At 47.4% G+C, this 24604-nt stretch overlaps 1 protein-coding gene and 1 long non-coding RNA gene across 15 annotated transcripts in view; one reads left to right on the top strand and one right to left on the bottom strand.

Moving 5' to 3' along the window:
* Positions 1-24604, top strand: part of ALPK2 (alpha kinase 2) — a 148343-nt gene that overhangs the window by 56065 nt on the left and 67674 nt on the right. For 13 of the 14 annotated variants that reach the window (XM_027069066.2, XM_053205762.1, XM_053205761.1 and 10 more), the window contains one exon: positions 17040-18774. In XM_027069066.2, the coding sequence (XP_026924867.2) occupies positions 17040-18774 (1735 nt within the window). Of the gene's footprint in view, positions 1-964; positions 1883-17039; positions 18775-24604 lie in introns of those variants that run through there. The other variant, XM_053205765.1, reaches the window with a different exon arrangement.
* On the bottom strand, positions 860-23596 carry LOC106978904 (uncharacterized). Its single transcript, XR_001430877.3, has 3 exons — positions 22127-23596; positions 11003-11158; positions 860-993 (listed from the first exon to the last, which is right to left on the bottom strand). It is a non-coding gene; the product is annotated as an uncharacterized LOC106978904 (long non-coding RNA).

Below are 24604 nucleotides of genomic sequence, written 5' to 3'. Positions count from 1 at the left end.
TGTTGTTTCCCTGCCCATTAAGCTTTCATTTGGCTTCTGTCTGTGTCCTGACTGGACAAAGCTCCGGGAGGACAGGACTCTTTGCTCACCATCTGGTCGATATTGGCCGTGTGAAGCTAGTGCCTTCTGCCTCGCTTCTGTCCTCCCTTCTTCGTTGGCAGGTCAGCTCGTAGGGGCAGCAGGGACTGGGATTTCTGTTACTTCTGATCCCCCGCAGCCTCACGTGCTTGTCAATGACGACACAGTTCTCCAGGTTCTTTCTCCAGGCCCACATTTCTGCTGTTGTTGTGCCCCGCGACGTATTAGCTGTGTGGCCTCGAGCGAGTCCGTGAACTTCTCTGTGCTGTGGTGTCTTCATAAAATGATTTCGGGGGACGGCTTAAGTGAGATTCTTCACGCAGAATGGTCAGCAACGTGCGCGTTAGGCTTGTAACAAATGCTAACTAGTTAGTAATTAACATCATTTTCCTGCCCGCTCCCTGCAAGCAGCATGGTTCCAGAATTACTCTGAAAGAATCACTCTGCCCTAGCTTGTAGTAGCTGTATTTAGAGCCGGGATCGTTTTGTATGAATGGTTTTGAAAAGTGTTCGAATCAGTGGTGGATTTTCAAAGATAGGAAAGACGTGGACATTTAACAGGTGAGCAGCGACCCACACGAAGAAGTTGAAGCTGTTTTTCTCATACATGTTTATACCCGAAACCCTGTTTGGATGGTTTTTTTTAGATGGTGGAATCTGTGACTTTAATGATGTCTTAGCCTTTTTAGTTATTCCTCACGTCTAGGTGGACAGCCCCCAGGAGCGCTGGGACACTGTGTTATATTCCCGAAGCGTCTCTGGTGTGTAGAAAGAGTTGTCAATACGTGCTTGTTGTCTGAGCCAAAGACTTTGGTTCCTGGAGGTCATCACCCTCTTCCTGTACACGATCGCCCAGGGAAAACCAAGCTCCTTGCCAAACATCTAAAACACATGCGTTGTTGGTCGAGAAAGAGTCTGGGCAAATAAGAATAGGAAAATCAGTTCAAAATATCTCTATTCCTGAAAGAAACGCTTCAAGGCACATATCCTGTTAACAGTAGAATTGTCACCATCAACTTTGCTCACAAAGGACAGGAGGTTATTTGCACCGTGGAGAGCAAGGATCTGAAGCCAAGTTGTCTGGATTTGAATCCCAGATCTTACAAACTGTACCATCTGGGGCAAGTTACTTAGCCTCTCTGAGCCTCAGTTTTCTCATCTGCAAAATGGGGATAACGATAGTACCTGCTTCATAGGATTGGTATGGGGAGGAAACCAACATGTGCAAAGAATTTAGAATACTCTGTAAATAATAGTTATTTTATGCAATTTGAACATAGCCCCGCAATGAAGTTAATTTTGGAACTGATTTAAAAAAAAAATAGGGCAACTTGGAGGTAAGAAGGATAGCAGAGTTTGGCAACATTCCCCCCCCCCCCACCCCGTTATTTCCCTCTCGGAGGATAAAATATAATTAACGTGTTTCATCAAGGAACCATGGGGTAGAAATAAAGATGACTGAATCTTGTTATGTCTTGGCTAAGACAGAAAAGGCATTTTATCCAAGGTAGGAAAGCATTTTGTGAACTTCGTGTTCCCTCGAGCTTAAGTAGGTGTAATAAGTCTTAAGGGTGACTGGGAGAACTTTCGGCACTGCGAAGGCCTCTGTGTTCCCAGCACGGAGCCCAGATGGCATTCTTCTTGAATGAATTCAGCATTCCACTCATTCCTCAGACCTCGCCTGGAGCATTTCTGGAATGAGTCCTGAGGGTCTGATGAGAAACTCCCATTTAGTCCCCAGGGTGATAGTTCCGTGCTGAGAATCCACAGCCTGTCCTGACATTCTGGTTTTGACTTTGGTTAGGTAAGTGTGTGCATGGTTATGGGAGCCGCACTGTGGGACGCTCATCTTTTCCTGGGGGCTGGATTTGGGCCATTGCTTCCCCCCACGGTGCTGGCTCCTGGGGCAAATCAATGCTAGTTTGGGAGCAGGTGACAGATTGATCCAAGAGCCCCTCCCAAGACGTCAGGGCAGCGAAAGGTGCACTCATCACTGGAAATTGGACATGTGCTAAATATCTTTGTAAATGCCACTCCATCAACACCTTTTGAGGATTTAGAGCAGACCAGTAACACTAGGGGAGTTTTGGGCCAACTGGGGTTCCGTCTTAATTTGTAATCAGAGTCGTGACCCAACGCTTCTGATGATCGACGCGATGGGGAGTCTCGCTGATGGAAAAATCACGGCGTTAGTATTAGCAATCATTTGACCGACTCCCTCTTTAAAGGGGGACATCGTGAAGAAGGTACTTGGCAAGGGCAGACAGCTCCTTGAGGGAAAAGGGGGAACCAGTCAGGCCCTGTGAGTCCTGGCATGGGCTTTGCTCCACCTCTGAAGGGAGAGGTGCAGGGCAGGGGGTTGGGAGTGGGGGTGGGGGAGGCACTAAGAACAAAGTTTGGTTTGGGAACATGTGTCTTTGTCTTGGCCAGCACAGCCCTATTTTCCGCCTCTCGTGCACTTAGCCAAGGGCTTCCATGAAATTTACTTCCACCTTTGCCCCATCACACCTGGAGGCTTCTCTTGCCTCTGCCTCCACCCGCCCTCCTCGCCTTGTTCTTAGTTCTCTGGGCTACTTGGACCCCGAACCTCCTCTCTGCCTGCCTCCAGACTCTAATCGCTTCTGAACTGCCTGGATTGCCCTCTCCCTTCTTCTGAGTCCTGCAAGGTTGGTCCAGTCCCAGCATCTCAAACTCTCAGCCCAGACCTCAGCCCGAGCCCCCCTCATATGGGTGGGGAAGGCCAACCTGAGTACCTCCTCTAGGCCACACCTGAGCCCCAGATGAACCCAAGAATGAGCTGGACCCGTGAGAGGGGGTTGGACCTGGCCTGGTCCACCTGACCCTGCCTGCGTTAGTCAGCTCAGAAATTCCACACGCTGGGGGGCTTACCCAACAGAAATTCATTTCTCACAGTTCCGGAGGCTGGAGTCTGAGATAAAGATACCAGCATGGGGGGTTCTGAGGAGAACCCTCTTCCAGGCTGGCATACAGCTGCCGTCTTGCTGTGTCTCTACATATGGTGAGCAAGCTTTCTGCTGTGTCTTCTCATAAGGGCACTAATCCCACCACGAGGGTCCTATTCTCATGGCCTCATCTAACCCTGATTGCGTCCCAAAGGCCACATCTGCAAATACCATCACATTGGGAGTTAGGGCTTCGACATAGACATGTTAGGGGGACACAGCTCAGTCCATAGATTTCCCTAAATGTGGAAGTCATCGTAGCCATGTACGGGGACAGGCCTAGACCAGGCCAGTGGAGGCAGATATGGGGCTACTGAGTAAGAGTCAGGGATTTGCAACACTCTGTGAGGCCATGTGTGGGTATTTATGAGGGATGGCTCAAGGGTTACTGCCTGGGGTCAAGTCTTGGCCCTGCCTCTTAATTGGGCATGTTGCTTATCTTCTGTCTGCCTCAGTTGCTAGACGTGTGAAATAGGAATACTAATCGTATCTACCTTGCTGGGTTGGGTCAAGATTAAATGAGATAATACACATTAGGCTTTTAGAACAGTGCCTGGAACTTAGCAGATGCTTAGTAAGTGTTTATTCTTTCTACTCTGAGGTCCGTACTTTGTCAGACACAAGTCATTCTTGGTCATGAATTTGCAAGTAGAATCAGGCTGCCTGCCCATTTCAGAGAAGATGGGGTCAAACAGATCTCTGAGTTCTTGAATAAGAATCTTGGTGCAGATTCCTGAGCTGATGTTAAGAAGCCAGGCTTGGGAGGCCTGGGTGGCTCAGTCGGTTGAGCATCTGACCCTTGATTTTGGCTCAGGTCATGGTCCCAGGATCGTGGGTTTGAGCCCCGCGTTGCGATCCCTGATGAACATGGACTCTGCTTAAGACTCTCTCTCTCCCTTTCCCTCTCTCTCTCTCCCTCCCTCCCTCTACTCCTCTCCCTACTTGTGCACTCACGTTCTCTCTCTCTCTCTCAAATTAAAAAAAAAAAAAGAAGAAGAAGCCAGGCTCAGGCTAAAGACATGGGCTCTACCTGGGTGGTCAGGGCAGGTGCAAAACTGTATGTGAACCTTGGGACAATTCTTTTGTCCAGATCTTGATGCCTTAACTCCTTGCTGAGCCATTTCCGAACTCAGAGACATGAGCCAGGTCTAGCAGCTTGCTCGCACATGGCCTTGCACTTTGTCTTCCTCCTACGTGGAATGTTCTCTCCCCACATGGCCCCATGGTTAGTTCTCATGTCTGCTCCAACTCCCCTGAGCACTAAGACCTTCTCTGACCCAGCCACCAATAGCACTGTCTGCCCCCAGCATGTCCTACCTTTCTTATCTCGCTTTATTTTTCACATAATGTGTGTGTGTTTGTGTGTGTGCATATATATGTACATTTAACAGCTTTGCGTAGGTGTAACTGACACACAGTGAACTCTACACGTAAAGTGTCCAATTTGGTTTGCTTTGATGCATACACACACCCGTGAAGCCATCACCATTATCAAGATGAACGTATCTATCACCCTCAAACAATTTCCCGTGTCCCCTTTGCAGCCCGGCCTTCCTGCCTCTCTCTGCCCACTGATCCTCACACGGTAACCCAACGGCCTTCTGTCACCGGAGACTAGTTCATGGTTTCTAGAGTTTTATATAAATGAGATCACAGAGCACGTACTCTTTTGTATCTGGCTTCTTTCACTACACATAATTATCTTGAGAAGCATCTATGTCCTCTGGTATGTCGATAGTTCATTCCTTTTATTGCCGACCAGTTTTTGTTTTTGGTTTTGTTTTTTTAGTGTTTCATTGTTAGGATCCACCAGAATTTGTTATTCTATTGAAGGTCTGAGCCCCACATCTCAACCCTCCTCTCCTTTCTTCCTTGTAACAGGTCATAAAACTTCTGTGTGAAGGGTATATTTCTGGTGCCAGGGCGAGGGAAGACATTTTTATCAGTAGAGACAGGGAATTGGGGGCCAAGAAATCCATACAAACCTTGTCAAACTCATTCTTACCTTCCTAGTTACTTCTTCACCATTTGCTGCCTCTAGCCCAAACCCTTTTGTCTTATCGATTCTTCACAAACTTACTGGTTCTTTGTCTAAAAGGTATAAAAGGCTCCTGCTCTCGTCACTTCTTTGGGTCTTCATTCTCTTGGGAAGGCTCCCCCATCCATGCAAAAATTCAGTGTATGCCTTTCTCTGTACCACAGCTGTCCTCCAAAACAGAATCTACTAACGTGTGTGCTGGAGTATAACTCAAAAATGAAAGGCAGATGTGAATCCATCCTTGTCCTTGTCAGTTTAATTTTCAGACCCATCCAGGGACCCTCCCAGGGTCGAGGAAACTGTGTCCTTCCTTGCAGAACCATTCCATGGGCAGCCATGTGAACGGGGAGGACACGATTGGAATTACTGTGGCTTCTTGGTGGTCGGCCAGCTGTTAACTCTAGAGGCCACGCTGTTTAAGAGGATTGTGAAGCCAGGAAATAATAGTAAAATTGTAAAATAATTTCCTCCCGGCCGCCAGGGGCTCCACCTGCTCATGCCCAGGTCCCAGGCCATGGGAGAGCTGCAGAGGCGTGGTGAGATGGCCCAAATGACAGAGTGGGACCTAGCAAGCATCAAGCCTCCGGCAGAATGGCAGACAAAGAGACACAGTCACATGGTGATGGCTTCTTCCCTGACCGCAGGTCTCCCAGGATGCTTTTGAGAGAGAATTTCTCGGGTCTGATTTCGTGCATTCTCCCTGCCTGGGTCCAGCAGTTGGTTTAAAAAAAAAAAAAAAAGATAGATATAGATATAGATATAGATATAGATATAGATATAGATATAGATGCAAAACCAGCTCTAACACCCACATTCCTGCCTGTGGGGGCAGCTTGCCAGGCGTTTGCTTAGTGGGAACTCAGCTCAAATTGAGCAGCAAGTCAAGTGACAGCTGCTATTTTTTTTCTGAGAATATAATAAGGGGACTTTCACCCTCTAGAGATATTGGAGTCCTCCGGCTGGAAGTGACTCGCAGACTTTGCCTTCAAACTTGATTTTAGAGCGGCAGCAGCCGCAGCAGCCACAGCCCCGGAGCTTGGTAGACTGCCTGCGTCCTGGCCCTCATCGGATTCTGCGTTTTAACAAGATCCCAGGCGATTCCCGTACCCAGTGACACACGGGGGAGCCCATCCCGCTCCTGGCTCTCTGTTACGTTTAAAAAATGCTGATACTCAGGTCCTACCCCTCAGAAGGTCTGATTTAATTGGTCAGACCCAATTGGTTTTTACTTTATAGATCACCCAAGGCCCAGAGAGATCACAGGACTCATCCAGGTTCTTAACAACTGGTTAGGAACAAAGCCAGGATTAGAAGCCAAACATTCTAGGGGCGCCTGGGTAGTTCAGTCCGTGAAGCGTCTGACTTTGGCTCAGGTCACGATCTCGCTGCTTGTGGGTTCGAGCCCTGCATCGGACTCGGGGCTGACAGCTCAGAGCCTGGAGCCTGCTTCGGATTCTGTGTCTCCCTCTCTCCCTGCATTTCCCTGCAGCACAGCTATCCTCTAAAACAGAATCTACTAACATGTGTGCTGGAGTATAACTCAAAAAGAAGTGATCGTGAGGACTGCCTTCAAAAATAAGGATTAATGGAGGGCCTACTGTATGCCAGGGCCGATCAAGACCCTGGGGACCCGGTAGAGAGCACAGTGAACCCTGGTCTCATGGGACAGGGAGAGAGGAAGAGTCGCGCATTAACGATGCCAGCAAAATCAGTAGTGTTGGGTGACAAAGAGGAAAGGGGAGGGAAAGAGTCTCAGGACAGGAGGTGGCTCTGCTGAGGTGCTATGAGCAGAGGTGTGAAGGGTAAGAGAGGGAGAGGGGTGGGGTTGTGCTGGGGAAGAGTGTTCTCAGAGGGACCAGCAGGGGCAGCAGGAAGCCGGAGATGGGAGCGTGCCAGGTCACGGTGGCCGCAGAGGAGACTGGGCAGGGCGGGGAAGACCCCCCCCCGCCCCAGCATCAATGCCATAATCCAGACCAGAGATGAAGTGGCCCAATCCAGGGTGGTCCTGGAGCAGGTGGCAAGAAGCCGCCAGGTTCTGGACCCATCTGCCAGGAGTTGCCACTGGATTGGATGCAGAAGCAGGGGTGAAAAATGGACTCTGAGGCGTGCCCCCTGAGCGATGGGTAGAACGAAATATTTTTGAGACAAGAAACAGGTTTGGGTGGGAAAATCCAGAGTTTGGTCTGGGGCATGCCGGGTGTTTGATGAGTTAGCAGTGCCGGTCTTTCAGAAATTCTAAGCTGACTTGCTTTTATAAAAGAGCTCTGGGTCCTCCAGTGTTTGCTGGTATATTGTCCTCGGTCCTGCTCTCAAGCTGCCTTGTCTGTCATAGACGGATTTACAACTGAATGTAGGAGCTTTCCTACTGTCGCAATGTACCTTGAGATTTCTGGACACATTCTGGGCATTGTGCTAGCCTGGGCGGTGGGTAGGGACTATTTCTGGCTATGCTTGAGTTTTCTTTTGCCAAGAGGGTTTGGTTGTCTGTTAACTAAGCCTGACGGTAATAATGCTGTAGGCTTTTTTCATTTCGGAAGTCCATTTGCTCATTTCTTATTTAAAGAATATCTGGTCAGTGGCGCCTGGGTGGCGCAGTCGGTTAGGTGTGCGACTTCGACTCAGGTCATGATCTCGCAGTTTGTGGGTTTGAGCCCTGCCTCGGGCTCTGTGCTGACAGCTCGGAGCCTGGAGCCTGCTTTGGGTTCTGTGTCTCCCCCTCTCTCTGCCCCTCCCATGCTCACGCTCTGTCTCTCTCTGTCTCTCAATAATAAATAAACATTAAAAAATGTTTTAAAAAGTCAGGTAATTTTGGGGCGCCTGGGTAGCTCAGTCAGTTAAGGATCCGAATTTGGTTCAGGTCATGATCTCACGGTTTGTGGGTTTGAGCCCTGCATCGGGCTCTGTGCTGATGGCTCGGAGCCTAGAGCCTGCTTTGGATTCTGTGTCTCCCTCTCTCTCTGCCCCTCCCCCACTCATGCTCTGTTTCTCTCTGTCTCAAAAATAAACAAACATTAAAAAAACATTTAAAGAATATCCAGTCAGCCTGCATGGCTCCCAGAGATTCAAAAGCCTGTCAAAAGTTTAGCACTTCTGTGCCAAAATACAGCCAAGAAATCACACCTGATACATACCCAGGCAAAGATACTTCCTCTTCCATCAACTTACCGATTCCCCTTCCTCCTTCATGACCATACGAGAGCTAAGATTCATTTAGGTGCTTCTGGGCTCCGCCTCCCCCTTAGAATCACGTGGGAAGCTTTAAAAAATACGCATGGCAAAGCCCATCACCCTCGAGAGGCTGCTTCATTGCCTTTTTTTTGGTAGGGCCCTGACCCTGGTATTTTCCCCCTTTGAAATACTGCATTTTTTAGAGCAGTTTTAAGCCCATTGCAAAAGTGAGCAGAAAGTACAGTTTTCATATCTGCCCCCCAACGCACAGCCTCCCCTACTGTCAACATCCCCCCGCCAGAGCGTTACGGTTGTTAACTATCGGTGAGCCTCCGTGAGCCGTCATTATCAGCCAGGCTCCGTGGTTTACATTAGGATTCACTCTTGGTGTTGTACATTCGATGCTTTTGGATGAATGTGTCATGACATGTATTCGCCATTATAGTATCATACAGAGTACTTCGCTGCCCTAAAAACTCTCTGGCCCTGCTGTTTCTAAAATGCATCCCGAGTGATTGTAATGTGCAGCCAGAGCCGAGAACTACCGGGTCGGTGTTTACTGCGTGCCGGGCCATGCTGCTCTGAGCCTCTCGGCCCACTGCTCCCGTCCTTCAGGGCCCTTTCTTTCTTGTCCCTTACGCAGGACCTGCTCGGTCCAGCTCTGGTACATCTGCCAGGAATGCCCTCCCCCCTTTCCCACCAGCCAAAATGTAATCCTTCCCCCTGTGCTCAAGTTCCACGCTCCTGGCATGAGGTCTGATGATCCGGGCCACCCTGACCTCTCCCCTCCTAGCACCAGAAGCACTCCCTGCCTCGATTGTGCCTTTGGGGATTCGGTGACGCTAGAGTTTGCAAACTGCATACCACTCCCTGTTTGACACCCGAAAGTCTTCTTCTCTCTCTGCAAAATTGGCATTTCCCCTGGGGAAGGAAACAGGTCCTGTGCCATCAATTTCTCTCTCCTTTCTCAAGTCCCACACACTGGGCTGGGACTTAATATTGTTGTAGGTCCAACAGGACTTATGGGAGAATGAGGTGTCCCTGCTCAAGCGGGGGCCACAGGCCATGTCACGTATGGAGAGCGGGGTCCCTCCATTCTCACTCTGGTACACTGTGCACTTGTGGGGAGCATCTTACCGAATGGCTTCCCTTCCTCCCTAAATGGCCGCTTTGATCTGATTCCCAGGGAGTCCCATTTGGGGCCTGAGGTCCAGACTCCTCAGTCTGCGGTGGAAAGTGTCCCATGATCCAGGCCCCTGCTCAACTCCCGGTGGGTGACCGTACCTCCTGATTTACCTGAGTCGGCCTCAGTTTCCCTGGGAGGGCCCTGGTTTCTGCCTGTGGTCACGGTGTATCAATAGTGTCCCTTTTCATTCTCTAAACTGTCCTGTTTAAATGATAAATAAAGCGGTGGCTCTACCTTTGAGCCCACAACTCTCCCAGTGGCTCACCTTGTGGCTGTCCCTCCTGCCTGGAATGATCAGCCCCCTCCCCAACCCCAGGCATATACCAACTTTCCTGCCAAAGTCCTACTGCGTATTTCCTGGGCCTGCTTCAGCTTTTGCACCCACTGTCCTGCATTGTAGCTGTTGGTATAGATAGGCCATTTCTCTTATTGGATGAGAAGCTCCTAGCAAGGGCCTAGGAATTTACCACGTCCGTCTTCTACAAGGAGGCCAACACAGTGCCTTACACACGGTAGACACTTCTGATCATTTTTTAACTGTGTGACTTAAGGCAGTCACATCTCCTCTGGGCCTCAGTAAACTAGATCATCTCTGTATCATTCAGGGTCTAACCAGGAAGACAAAAGCTATTTTCAAGCATGAAATGCGGGGTTATATAGGTAACTGAGCCAAACAGGGGTCACCCAGAGATTCACGTCAGCAGGAAGTCGCCGTCTCCGAGGCTGCTCCGTCGAAGGGAGGCCGCAGGACTGCTAGTTCTGGGTCACAGGGCAGAAGGGGTATATGCAGCCTATTAGAAATGCCACCTGAGGCTGGCTTTCCCCTTCTCCCCCCTCTCCAATCTCCTGCCTCCCTGTGCTCCAGGGTAGCAAGAAGCCAGCGGTGCTGGGAGCCCGGGAGACACAGCCTCAAGGGTCAGCTCCGAGAGACAGGGCAGAGCAAAGAAGGACACAGCAGGGAGGGAGGCAGGGTCCAGAGGGCCACAGCTCCAAGTCCCCTTTCAGTCTTCGGACTGGTGGCTCATTAAATCTGTTGGATAAATGAGTAAATCGGTAAATGTGTGCGGCAACTCCTCATCAGTTTGGAAATACACGTAGCTGCTTGCAGAAGATGCGATCAAGAAGGTCTGTGTGTTTCTAATATTAGAATTCTTCCATAACATAATACAGAATTCTCTATAACAAACGTAGGTTTGGGGCATGAAAAAACCCAAGCCCTTCTTACTCCATTAGTTATTCTGAATGATTCAATCAATAAAATCGATAGTAGCACTTAGGGAAGTAATACAATACAGACATTTAGTGCAAGAAAATATTTTGACCTTCACCTGGCAAGGATGCAGATGTCATCGTGTAAGTATTTACTGAGCAGAGCGCTCTCCCTCCTCCCTGCTGCATGGGCAGGAGAGGCTCAGAAAATCCACGGGGTGGGGACAGAAGGCGGGGGCTTTGGAGGCCTCCCCACCTCCGCATTCCTGGCTGCACCGATGAAAACGCTGCAGGCATTTTGTTCCCAGAACTTGTTTTCCTCCACTGGGAAGTGGAGAACATAGTAAACTAGAACAGTACCTGAGATCCAGAGAAGATTCCACATCTCACCTCGAGCCAAAAGCTTGAGCCTCGTCTCCCACGAACCGTCTTCGGGGCGTCTGGTCAGATCACATGGTTTGAGTTTCAGGAATTTTAATTCTGCGGGGAGAGTTTTCTGGGGAGCAGGGGAATGACCTTCAGGAGACAAAAGGAAGAAGAGAAGAAACCTGAGCCGGAAAATCCACTTTGCAGCCCTACATGGAGTAAGTCATTCTGTTTTGTTTGTGTCACTGGGATAGTGAATGAATAGACATGTGAAGTAATGCATGTGAAAACCCACCACCCGGGGGTGCAGTCATGGTGGGGATTGAAATGTAGGCATTTCAAAGAATATCAGGGCACCTGGCTGGCTGGCTCAGTCGGTTAATTGTCTGACCTAGGCTCAGGTCATAATCTCATGGTTTGTGAGTTCAAGCCCTGCATCAGGCTCTCTGCTGACAACGCAGAGCCTGCTTGGGATTCTCTCTCTCTCTCTCTCTCTCTCTCTCTCTCTCTCAAAAATAAATAAACATTAGGGAGGCCTGGGTGGCTCAGTCGGTAGAGTGTCCAACTTTGGCTCAGGTCATGATCTCGCGGTCTGTGAGTTCGAGCCCCGCGTCGGGCTCTGTGCTGATGGCTCCCTGCCTGGAGCCTTCTTTGGATTCCTCTCTCCCTGACCCTCCCCCGCTCACGCTCTGTCTTTCTGTCTCTCTCTCTCAAAAGTAAATAAACACAAAAAATCGTTTAAAAAAAAGAAAGAAAAGAAACAAAGTAGGCCTGTCACCTCAAGGAAAACTAATAGTATCTATTGCTTGTGATGAGAACCCAAACTTTTTTAAAAGGCACAAACTTCTGGTTAAAAAATAAGTAAGTCCTGGAAACATAATATACGGCATGGTGACTGGAGCTAATAATACTGTATTGTATATTTGAAAGTTGCTAAGAATAGATCTTAAAAGTTCTCATCACAAGAAAAAGAAATTTGTAACTCTGAGTGGTGATCGATGTTAACTAGACTTACTGTGGTCGTTTCTTAACATATACAAATATCAAATCATTATTTGATACATCTGAAGCTAATGTAATGTTATATGTCTGAAGCCAATGTACATCTGAAGCTAATGCAATATGTCGATCTGAAGCTAATGTAATGTTATATGTCTGAAGCCAATGTACATCTGAAGCTAATGCAATATGTCGATCTGAAGCTAATGTAATGTTATATGTCTGAAGCCAATGTACATCTGAAGCTAATGCAATATGTCAATCTGAAGCTAATGTAATGTTATATTTCAATTACACCTCAATTAAAAAAAAATCCAAGCTTTTAAGCGATCATTGCAGTCCCTTCTCTGAACTAAGGACTTCCACTTTCTTCAGACATGCTTTCTGCCTCTTTCCTCTCTTTTTGGGATTCCCTTCATGCATGTTGCGAGCTTGGTGGTGTCCCCTAGGTCTCTGAGATTCTGCCCACTTTTCTCCATTCTTTTTTCTTTCTGTTCTGAAGACTGGATCATCTCAATCACCTTCAAATTCATTGACTATTCTGTCTGCTCACGTCTCCTCTTGAGCTGTCTAGTGGGTAAAGACGCATGTGAAAATACAGACGATTGGATTTTATGTAACTAGTTGATAGGCTTTCAGATTCCACATTGCAACCTCTTCAGTTTCAAAGAAGATTATTGGCAATCATATGGAAAGACTATTAAAATACTCCCTCCTTTTCCAAGTATATATCTGCGTGAAGCCAGATTTTCTTCATGTATTTCAACCAAAACAATGTATCGTATCACAATGAACGTGGAAGCAGCAGCTGGTTTTTAAGCCAGATATTAGATGTGTGAACAAATGTAAAGCAATGCCACTCTTAGGAAATGTTACTTTGTTTTAGAAAAATATGTGTTATTTATGCTCACGTAATGAGTTTGTTTTTGGTATTTAAAAAACTTTTTATTTTAGAGAGAAAGGGTACAAGTGGGGGAGAGGGGCAGAGGCAGAGAGAGAGAGAGAATCCCAAGCAGGCTCCACACTCAGCACAGAGCCTGATGAGGGGCTCAATCCTGTGACCCTGGGATCATGACCTGAGCTGAAATCAAGAGTCAGATGCCCAATTGACTGAGCCACCCAGGCGCCCCTATTTTTGTTATTTTTAAATGAATAAATGTTTTCAACTTTTCTCAGTTTTAATTTTAATATGGTAAATAGTGATATATAAGCCCATAAACAAACATTCTTGGGAGTCCTCAATTATTTTTGAGCGTGGAAAGGGGTCATGCCGTCATAATATTTAAGAACCTCTGGTCTAGACCAACCCAGGGGGTTCAAGCCCAGAGGAAGCCCCACCCACTTAAGGTTACATGTACCTCTTTTTCTTTAATATGGAAATGAGTAATTTAGAAAGAACAAAGAGTATTCCAGCAAGTAGAGTCATTCTGGCAAGACTTTCACAGCAAGTCAGGAATGTTGCTGCTTCCTTCGGCCAAAAGGAAAGACAGTCAAGAAGGGAACGCAACGAATTGTTCAGGGAATTTCTTCCGGGATGTTTTTGCATTCCTGTCAAATCACTGTGGGGCACACAGGTCACTCTGCCAGCATCTTGCAAAGATTCTAAAGCCCAGTCCTACTCACACCGTTTCAGCTGCTGTCACCGAAGTCCCCTCCTTGGAGCTTCTCTTGCTCTTCTAGTCTCCACGGAGCAACTTAGCCCAGAAGTGACCGACAAGGTTCTTGCAGAAATTCGATTGTTTCGCCTAGTAGGTTTTGTTTTGTTTTTTTTTAATGTTTATTTATTTATTTTGGTGGGGGTGGGGCAGGGAAAGAGGGAGAGAGAGAAAGAGAGAGAGAATCCCAAGCAGGCTCCATGATCAACATAGAACCCAACACGGGGCTAGATCTCACGAACCCTGAGATCGTAACCTGAGCCGAAATCAAGAGTCAGATGCTTCACTGACTGAGCCGCCCAGGTGCTCCCTCCTTTACTGCTTTCTTACCTGGTCCTTTGATCTCTCTGCCTTACTTTCTTCTCTGCCTTTCTGTTTTTTCCACACAAGTCCTGGTACTTTCAGGGCAGGTGGTTTCTCTGGCATAGAGATCCTGGTCTGGATAAATCAGGAAATCAACCCAACTACTTAGAATTTTCCAGTAGCCCATGGTACTGTTTGATGCTCCTTGTAAGTTCCTAGCTGAGGCCAGGTCTCCCAGAACTACTGGAAAAGAGGCGTGTAGGCAGTGGTATAGGCCATGTGGAGCTCAGGCAGAGGCCCCTTTCTCTTTGTTCAGCCTTAATTTGGCTTGAAGAGACCCAAGCATAAGTGATGAGGATGTCTCCAAGGGCAGACCAAGGACAATTTGTAGCAGAATGTATTTGGGACCTTAAAAAATTTTTTTTAATGTTTATTTACTTTAAAAGAGAGAGAGAGCACAGGTGGGGCAGAGAGAGAGGGAGACACAGAATCCAAGGCAGGCTCCAGGCTCTGAGCTGTCAGCACAGAGCCCAATGTAGGGCTCAAACTCACAAGCCATGAGATCATGACCTGAGCTGAAATCGGATGCTCAACTGACTGAGCCACCCAGGTCCCTGTATTTGGGATCTTTCAAAGCAGATTCTCAGGACTTTAACCCACAGATTCTGATTCAAGAATTTTCAATAGAGTTTCCTGGTGATTCTTCTGCACAGTTCTTGAGAACCAGAGGTAATCTGGTCTTAGCACGTTCACATCCTTCTTCTTTTTCTTTTTTTTTAATTGAGTTATATTTGACATACAGCGTTGTGTATGTTTTAAGGTGTACTGCATTTTGATTTGGTGCATTTGTATTGCAATATCACTGCCACAGTAGCGTTAGCTAATACCTCTATCACATCACATGATTATCATTTTAGCACTTTTATATTCTTTTTTAAAGTTTATTTATTTTGAGAGAGAGGGGGAGGAAAAGGGACAGAGAGAGAGGGCGAGAGAGAATCCCAAACAGGTTCCTCACCGTCCACATGGAACTGGAGCTCATGAACCTGTGAGATCGTGACCTGAGCCGCAGTCAAGAGTTGGACACTTGGGGCACCTGGGTGGTTCAGTCGGATAAGCGGCCGACTTCGGCTCAGCTCATGATCTCGTGGTTCGTGGGTTCGAGCCTGCGTCGGGCTCTGTGCTGACAGCTCAGAGCCTGGAGCCTGCTTCGGATTCTGTGTCTTCCTCCCTCTCTGGCCCTCCCCACTCACGCTCTCTCTCTCTCTCTCTCTCTCTCAAAAATAAATAAACATAAAAAATTAAAAAAAAAAAAGAGTTGGACACTTAACCGACTGAGCCCCCCCCCCAGGCGCCCCAGAGCTTCTACATTCTTAGCATATATGTAGCATAAAGTTTCTGCTTTACGAAGCCCCTTCACATTGATTTTCTCATTTGAACCTCAGAATGACCTCGTGAAGTATACAGGAGCAGCAGGTGTTGTTGCCTCTAGAAAGTGACCCTAACTTTCAGTCTCCCCGTGTTGTTGCCCAGGGCAAGTCTGAATATCAGCTGTGGGTCCAGCTTGGTGACCCTCAGCCACCCCTGTGTGGCTTCTACTTGGGAACCAGATTACAAAAAAGGGCAAGATATTAAGAAAATTGGAATTAGTGTATGGTGTTTTGAAAATGAGGCGTATGTGAGCACACGCGACTATGGAGGGCTTATGAGCACATATGAGCTTAGGGAGACAGAGGGGTGCCTTCGGCGAGAAGAAGGAGGATAAGGAAGATGGTGTGCCATCCGGTGTCTAACACTGATCCTTCTGGGTTAGATGTGTGTGCGTATTTTACACAGATCAGGCAATAAGTATCTAAACATCACTTCTAATTCTGAGCCAACCCACAGCTCCCGCCTTCTGAAAATGCTCATTTACTTCTGCGCCGGATAATGCAGAGTGAGGCCAGCAATGTTACAGCTACACTGAGATCAAATGAGATCTATGAGTGCAAATTATAAAAGCCAGTGCAACAGGCTTTTCCTGGGACTGCAGAGCCCGGAGAAAGGCCCTAGCAGGAGAGATCAGCAAAGCCTGTTAGGTTCAAGGTTCCATGGAGCTCCAGTCAGTAAAGGGAGGGGACACAGGAGCACCGTCCCTCCTGGAGCAGGGAGAGCAGGCTCAACATGATCCAGGAGTCAAGTTTGTCCCTGCTGGGCCAAAGCCAAGCACCTGGCTTGGTCTGTGTAAGTCAGGATGGCATGTGGGCATGGGTTTCTGGCCAGGGGGTTCATGGGTCATGGTTTAGACCCCATAGTCATGTAAAATGAAGAGGAAAGGGCACATTCTTCCTACACATAATCCCAGTGTGGCGTCTTTATAGCCTCCTGGCAAGAACCATGCCTTCTTAGGGGCGCCTGGGTAGCTTAGTCGGGTGGGCGTCCGACTTCGGCTCGGGTCATGATCTCGCGGTTCGTGAGTTCGAGCCCCGCGTCGGGCTCTGTGCTGACAGCTCGGAGCCTGGAGCCTGCTTTGGATTCTCTGTCTCCCTCTCTCTCTCTGCTCCTCCCCTGGAGTCTCACGCTGTCTCTCTCAAAAATAAATAAAGATTAAAATAAAATTAAACAAAAAAAAGAACCATGCCTTCTTAGCATGGTCTTAAAAACAGTTACTGCTTATGCTGTCCATTGCCTGAGGTCAAATACTTCAGTTACTTGTGTACAATGTCTCACTCCAGAAAATAATGCCTTTTCAAATTCCTATAGTATAAAAAGGACTCAAAATAAAAGGAGAGAAAGAGAAATTAGAGTGTGAGATGTTTCCCCATTAGTCTGAATAATTCTCATCATTTTTCAAGTTGGGGTAAGACTGGGGAAGGTCTTAACGGAAAATGCGGGGCTTCCTAGATTCTCAGCTCCAGGGCAGCTGGGACTCAGAAGCTGGCTGACTCTGACCGCAAGCCCCTTTCCAGGGAGATCACAGATCTCCTTGAGTGTGCAGCAAAAAACCATGGTCATTTTCTGTGCCATGATGTGAGGAATGTTGGCATGCCCATCCAAACACGGCCAACTTATCAAGTGTGTTTTCTTCATCCTAGCTGTACCCCAGATGACACCGCTGTTTATCAAATCTCTGCTAAAAACTGTTCTGGAATGATCTGCTGTTCTGCTTCCATTGAAGTCAAGTGCTCAGCAGAGAACCCACAGCTCTCCCCTAACCCCAAAGGTGGCGGGGACACGGGTTGGAAACATGCAACAGAGTCAAGCATGCAGGAAGAAGCAAACCAGCTTGATGAGAAAGAACATCCTCGTAGGGGCGAAGAAAGTGTCCCCTCAGGTAGTCCCAGGTCAGCTGACTCCCCGTCCTCCAAATTCGGCTGTTCAAGCTCGCTCCGGTTATTGGCCAATAATGACACTGGTGCCTCCGGTTCTGAAAATCCCTTGGATGTTAAAGGAGCAAGGCGAACTGAAGAGGCTCGTGATCCGGATAACACGGAGGAAGTTGCGGATGGGTGGCTTTCTTCTAAATCAAGTAATATTCCCGATAAGCAACATGTGTATTGCCACAGGGCAGTGCATTCCAAAGGATCAAGGCCAGTGGATGGGGCCTTAAACAGTGATGGCCCTCTTGAGGACGTCTTAAAGTCTGGTCATCCGAATCCCAGAGTGCAGAAATACATTAGCTTCAGCCTACCGCTGGCGGTGGCAGCCACATCCGATGGCCCAGGTGACAGGGCCACGATTCAGCAGCAAGGCAGCCCACAGGTGTCCAGCGAAGACTCTGACAGCGACTATGAACTTTGCCCAGAGATAACCCTAACCTGCACCGAGGAGTTTTCAGATGATGACCTAGAGTATCTGGAATGTTCCGACGTTATGACGGATTACTCTAATGCAGTTTGGCAAAGGGACCTGCAGGGGACTGGGCAGGTTTTTTTATTAGAAAGCAACGACGAAGAGATGGAATTCGGTTCGTGTGGCCCGGGTGGGCGTGAGCATTTCCTCAGTGAAATGGGTTGTGGGCCTCGGGTGTCAGATGACATGGGGCCTATGGATGCCACCAGTGGCTTCTGCGGTAATCACTCACAACCCCAAGAAGTAGGGGTGAGGAGCAGCCAAGCCTCCACCCACAGTCCCTCATCCCTGCAAACGGGGATGATTCTGACCTTGGGGCCTCACCGGGATGTAACGTCTACAGTGACAGACCAGGCGAGATGTAAACTACCCACTGCTTCTGAGGCTGCTGAAAATGATTATCCAGGAATTCGAAGAGAAACCAGAGACAGCCACCAAGCAGGAGAGGAATTCACCAGTGACAATCTGCTAAACATGGATAAAGCGGTGACAGAGACAGCGATGAAGCGTCTGTCTGGTGAGTTAGAAAACTCAGGGGTGGACCAGTGGTTGGAGATTGCAGCCGAGAAAAAAGTAGGGGACGAGGTTTCATTGAGCAAGAGGGGCTCCGAGATACCTGCCGGGGTGAGGCGGCCAGAAGCCAAAGGACAACCCAAGAAGCTGAGCCCCAACTTGAAAGAAAGCACAACAGAGGCCACCCTTAATCTCCTCTATCCCAAAGAGCCTGTTAAGCGCCCATTAGCCCAGAGTGATAAAAGAGACGGTCCTCATGCCAAAGCAGAAGCTGTTGATTGGAATTCCCAGTTCCGTGCAGGAGAATGTGCCGTTCCAGCCCAAGCAGAGCAAGAAGCAAAGACCCTGCGAATTCCCCTGGGCCCACCCCCGCAAGGAGGGAACTCAAACTTCGAGGGAGAAGGGGTGTTGGTCGGTACCCTATTTGAGACAAGCGGGGTTCCAGACGGCAGTGCTCATCCTCAGGTAAGACTCCTCTTTCCAAAAATTACTAGATGAAAGGTATTTGTGTGTGCATGCGTGTGCGTGTGTGCGTGCGTGCGTGCGTGCGTGCGTGTGTGTGTGGGGGTTTCTCTTCATTTCATATTATGATCGCCGTACCACAATGTAAATCACAAGAAGTCTCCCAGCACCATTAGGGTATTTGTGAATGACAGCTGCTGCTGGTAAGAAGGAAATCTGGTTTTGAAAAAAGGCCCAAATAAACCCTAAGCCATCCTAATTATAGCAAAAGACCGATAGAAGCAAGAGGCACTAATGGGATTCTGGACAGCTGGAAAAAGAAATTTGATATTTTGTCTACTGCATGTGTCTCACCAGGCAATGTCCCTATTCAGAAAGTTTTGCAAGCAAATGTTTTGGGTGTAGACTTTAAAAGGAAAAAAAAAAAAACTCGCCTGAGTCAGTTTTCGGGAGCACTTTAAAAATGTGAAGTGCTAGTTGGAATCAGAATTCATAGTAAAATGAGAGGTTTCGGTGGTCTAAATGATTTGTAGAATTCACTTAATGGTGCTGGGAAAAGTAGACAGAATTGGTTTTCTGTGCCGAAAAATCAAAGTAGATTTTTGAACCAGTGTATGTTTTGTTTTTCTGAGATCACAAATACAAAAGAGGCTAAGAAAATACTGCCTGGAAGTAAATTTGTTTTACTCTATTCCTGATTGGGTGTGGGGGGGGTTGTATTTGAAAGAGATGGAATTAAATTCATGGCAATAATCAATGCACAAAAGACATTGTGCATGATATATGAATTTATTGTATTTTTAATTTTAAAGGGTCCCAAATGGGCTTTGAACTAATGCTGAACCATGGCCAAGATTTTATTTTTGTAAATAACTGCCTAAGACAAGTTATTAATCAGTTATTTTTACCATCCTACTTTACTATGTTCTCCCTCCCCCCCCCCCAACTTCATAGTTTAGGAACCTAGTATTGTTTTTATAGATCAGGCATTCTCCAAAGAAAATTAAATACTCCCAAATGCATTCAGTTACTGAACTCTGTGAAAAAGTAAACATGTAATACATCGGTTTCTAAAGACCTAGTCCTAAAATAGCCAATCAAAAAATCTCCAGATCTGAGGTAGCTTTTTCCTGAGCAAATCATTCTGCCCCACTGGCCAAACTCTGTCACATAAAAGTCATGTTTATACTTTATGCAGGAGAGCCAGCTTTATACTATTTGGTTGTTAAAAAAAATTTTTTTTAATGTTTATTTTTGAGACAGAGAAAGAGCATGAGCAGGGGAGAGGCAGAGAGAGAGAGAGAGAGAGAGAGAGAGAGAGAGAGAGAATCCCAAGCAGGTTCCAGGCTCTGAGCTGTCAGCACAGAGCCCGACGCGGGGGTCGAAGTCACAAACCGTGAGATCATGACCTGAGCTGAAGTCGGAGGCTTAACCGACTGAGCCACCCAGGCGCCCCTTCTATGTGGTTGTTTCGCATACCGCTGGAGTGATCGCACGCCAATGAGCACAGATGCATACCCAGGATAAGCTTATGGACGTGGGTTAGCAAAATATTAATACAAAGTTAAGTTGCAGTATTAATTTTTTCATGTCAATAAACATAGCGTTTCCTTTTCTAGTCATCAGATGCTCTTCCTGGCTCAGATAAGTACTTTTTACAACTGTTCATCCACATCGAGCATTTTATTGGGCAAATTACCTTGACTATTAAAAGTTCGGGGTGGGGGGGAGGGGGTAAAGTGGCCAATGAGGAGCAGGTGGAGAGGAAGAGGAGCGTGACAAAGTTAGTTTTAGGCCCACCACTGGGGGAGGCAGGTTCTAGCTTCCTCACCTGCCAACAAGGAAGGAGCCCCCTTTGTCATTTTCGGCTTGTGCCCCTAACTGCAATCTGAGACCGGAGTCTTGGGGACGGCAAGCCCAATGCAGCTAAATAACACGGGCCATCTCCGGGACCACAGTCGACGGTCTCATGCACATCCTTGTGGCCACCAGAGTTCTTGTGGGACCCTTGCTTCTGCACTCACACGCACTCACCGCTCCTGCTTTCTGCTCGAGGTCTGAGGTGCGTCCTGTGTTTTGTGGCATGGCTAAGTGACTCTCTAGAAAGCTTGCCCCGTGCGGGTAGGAGGGCTGTTCTCACTTTGCTGTGCCCAGTAGCAGAGCTGGCCTGTCACTCAAGGGCAGCCAGAAGTGTGAGTGCAAGTTGTGTATTCAAGAGTAGTTCTGTGCAGTCCCAAGTTAGAAATAGGACTGGGGCGCCTGGCGGGGGGGTGGGGCTCCGTCGGTTAAGTGTCTGACTCTTTGTGTTCCGTTCAGGTCATGATCTCACAGTTCAAGGGATCGAGTCCTGCGTGGGGCTCTGCCCTGACAGCGTGGAGCTTGCTTGGGATTCTCTCCCCGCCCCCCCGACCCCTCCCTCCCCTTAAAAATAAATAAATAAGGATACCAGGGTGGCTCAGTTGGTTAAGCGCCCGACTTTGACTCAGGTCATGATCTCACAGTCGTGGGTGGGTTCGAGCCCCACATCCGGCTCTGTGCTGACAGCTCAGAGCCTGGAGCCTGCTCCAGATTCCATGCCTCCCTCTCTCTCTGCCCCTCCCCCACTTGCACTCTGTCTCTCTCGCTCGCTCTCTCTCAAAAATAAACATTAAAGTACATAAATACATAGATAAATATTTTTTTAAAAAAAGAGAGAGAGAAAGAAATAGTACCTCTGTATCTGTGGCATTTTTTTTCCTTAACAAAAAGTGGGGAGGGGCACCTGGGTGGCTCAGTCAGTTGAACATCTGACTTTGGCTCAGGTCACCATCTCCTGGTCTGTGAGTTTGAGCCCCACGTCGGGCTCTGTGCTGACAGCTCAGAGCCTGGAGCCTGCTTCAGATTCTGTGTCTCCCTCTCTCTCTGCCCCTCTGCCACTCATGCTCCATCTGTTGCTCTCAAAGACTAAATAAACATTAAAAAAATTTTAAAAAAAAGTGGGGAAATGCTGCGGGGACTGTGGCACAGTGAGTGCCCATTTTTTGACCCATGCAAGAAGTCAGTAGTCTCACTGTGGAAGAGGCCCATGTTTCTTACATGCAAATACAATATAGCCAAATTTCCACCAAAGGCCTAAATATCACTGCAAATGTGACGCAAAAGCATGAGAAGGTCACTAGGGGCTAAATCAAACTTGTTAAAATACCACAAAAAAAATTGGTGAATCTTTCTATAACTAAGACAAAAAGAAATTTGAGACATTTATTCGCAGACAACTGAAGCTTGTGGGAACTTGAAATTTGAAATGTTAGAAATTCTTGGTTGGGGGTAATGTTAATAAATCTGCCCACTCTTGACTCTTGCCTGATTCACTTACCTTGAGGTGTCTTTTTTTTCCTTTCTTTCTTTTTTTTGGAGGGGGGAGAAACAATGACCATCAGCTTATCGTTTAGCAGTTTCTCTTCATCTGTAGATTGCTTTTAGCAATTCTGAGGAAAATCCCAGACCTCTCATTCTGCTGTGTTCTAAGAACAAGGCTATATTGTAGAATATCTCCTACCTAAACGAGTGGACTTATTTCCCATCTGCCTTTCCTGCTTTTACAGTGCAAGGCCATTCCGATTTGTCTTGAAGTAGTGTTTACCCAGGCTAGGATTGGAGAGCCCCCAGTTTCTCTACAGTTATGGAAGATTCCAAAGTTAATCCCAGTTGGGGAGTGGAAAGCAGAGAGGGTACCCCAGGCTAACTTGAATCATCTTCAAGGGGCACACAGCCAATCCTTCACCTTGGTTTTGCTTTTGGTTTTATGATCCAGCTCAGAGGCAAGTCTTGACGCCCTGCCCATCTTAAGTTTCCTTGTAACCACCCGGCGGTAAGATTGCCCTTGCTCTTGAGTCAGAAGTGCTGTGTCTGTCTTTCTGCATCGCTGCCCAGCTTCACGCTAGAGAGATTTGCATTTCTCTTTGGGGTGATGGGATCTGAAGAGTACAGTATGAAAGTGGAATCTTAGGTTTTGAGAGTTAAGAATCTTCCTGGTCAGGAATCAGCACTAAGCACACAAGGAGGTGAGCTCCTTGATGGCAGGGAGTTTGGTCACTGTATTTTGTTCACTGATCCATCCCAAGTCCTGGGAATGGTGCTGGCCACACAGTAGGCACTCAATAATTGAAAGAACAAGCAGCCATATGGAACTAGATTTAATTCCATTGATTCCATAAAGATCGTTGGTCTCAACCACTTTACGGCCTTTGGTGTTCATTCTTTGGTTCCCTTCACATACCAATTCTCCAAATCACTTCCCATTGCTTCCCATTGCTTTTTTTGGCCCTGGGAATCGATTACTTTGTACTAAACTGTAAACACCTTGCACTTGGGTTCCCTTGTGAATGCTGGAGATTCACATATAACCTTGGCCTCATCAGTGCCTTGTTAGCTTTTACAGATTGCTGATTAGATCCAGGAAGACCTTACCACATCCCCCTAGCATTCAAGACCCTCTGCCATATTGCTCCCATCCACCTCTGAGTGGCGAAGCAGACAAACACGCCGCTTTCTTCAGCGGGTAAATGAAGCCTTCTCCCAGACATGCAGTGTTTTCTTCTGTCTTCTTGCCTGGAAATAGCCTCGCTCAGCTTGTTGTCAGCTCAGTTCCTCTCATCTTGCGAGGCCAACATCCTGCAAAGTGCTTCAAGTTGCCTTTCCTGCCCCCTCCCCAAAGCACAGTCCTCATCCCTAACTGTGACTTCTCCTTCCATTCTTGTCTCATCCTCCGTGTCATGCAGTGGACTCTGCGTTTGGGTCCTGTGCTATTGCTTTCTGACCCCGTGACCTTGGGAAAAACTCCCGAAGCTCTCCCAGACCCAGTTTCCTCATCTAAAACAGAAAACAGAAATCATAATAACAATCATGATAATAGTGCCTCGTAGAGTGTTATGAAGATTAAAGTCTTGAACATGAAACGCGGATCGCAGTACCTATTATGCTGTTAGCATTTCATGAGCATTATCGTTTTTATTTTGTTTATTATTTTGCTTTTTTTACAAAGATTTTGTTTTTAAGTAATCTCTGCATCCAATGTGGGGCTTGAACTCACAACCCCAAGATCAAGAGTCACATGTTCTACCGACCGAACCAGTCAGGTGCCCCTTTTATTTACCTTCTTAATACTTCTGTCCTTTCCCCCCATATTGAAAGCGTATCAAGGGCTGGCTGGAAGTGATTTTATACCTTTTTAAAAAATATTTACTTATTTTTGAGAGAGAGAGCAAGTGTGTGAGTGGGGGAGGGGCAGAGAGAGAGAGAGAGAGAGAGAGAGAGGGAGACAGAGGATCTGAAGCCGGCTCTGTGCGGACAGCAGAGAGCCCGATGTAGGGCTCTGACCCACAGACTGTGAGATTGTGACCTGTGCCGACATCGGATGCTTACCCAAGTGCCCAGGGTAAGCCAGGTGCCCCTATGCCTGTTTTTAACTGAAATCTTCCTTGAGATAATGGTAGGTGCACACACACGGTTGTAAGAAACAACATGGAGAGAAGGCTGTGCACTTTACTTTGCCCAGGTTCCCCCCCGATGGTAACATTTTGTAAAACTGTAGCATAATATCAAAACTAAGATACTGATATTGATACTATCTAGTGATCTTATTCAGATTTTCTCAGTTTTACTTGTGTGTGAGTGTATTCATGAAAATCTGTTGAAATTTATCACCGGTGTGGGCTCGTGTGATAACTGTTAGGAAACTTCATGCTCATCTGAGTTCAGCTTAGTAGCTAAGCAGGTGGTGCAGGGATGACACAGTATATGACAGCTTGAAATGTGCGTGGCCATCCGGTGATAGGCAGGACACATAGCCCTC

The sequence above is a fragment of the Acinonyx jubatus genome, chromosome D3 (genome assembly GCF_027475565.1).
Source record: "Acinonyx jubatus isolate Ajub_Pintada_27869175 chromosome D3, VMU_Ajub_asm_v1.0, whole genome shotgun sequence".
Lineage (NCBI taxonomy): Eukaryota > Metazoa > Chordata > Mammalia > Carnivora > Felidae > Acinonyx > Acinonyx jubatus.
Note: the sequence above shows the minus strand (reverse complement) of the source record. Positions and strands in the feature narration are given on the sequence as shown.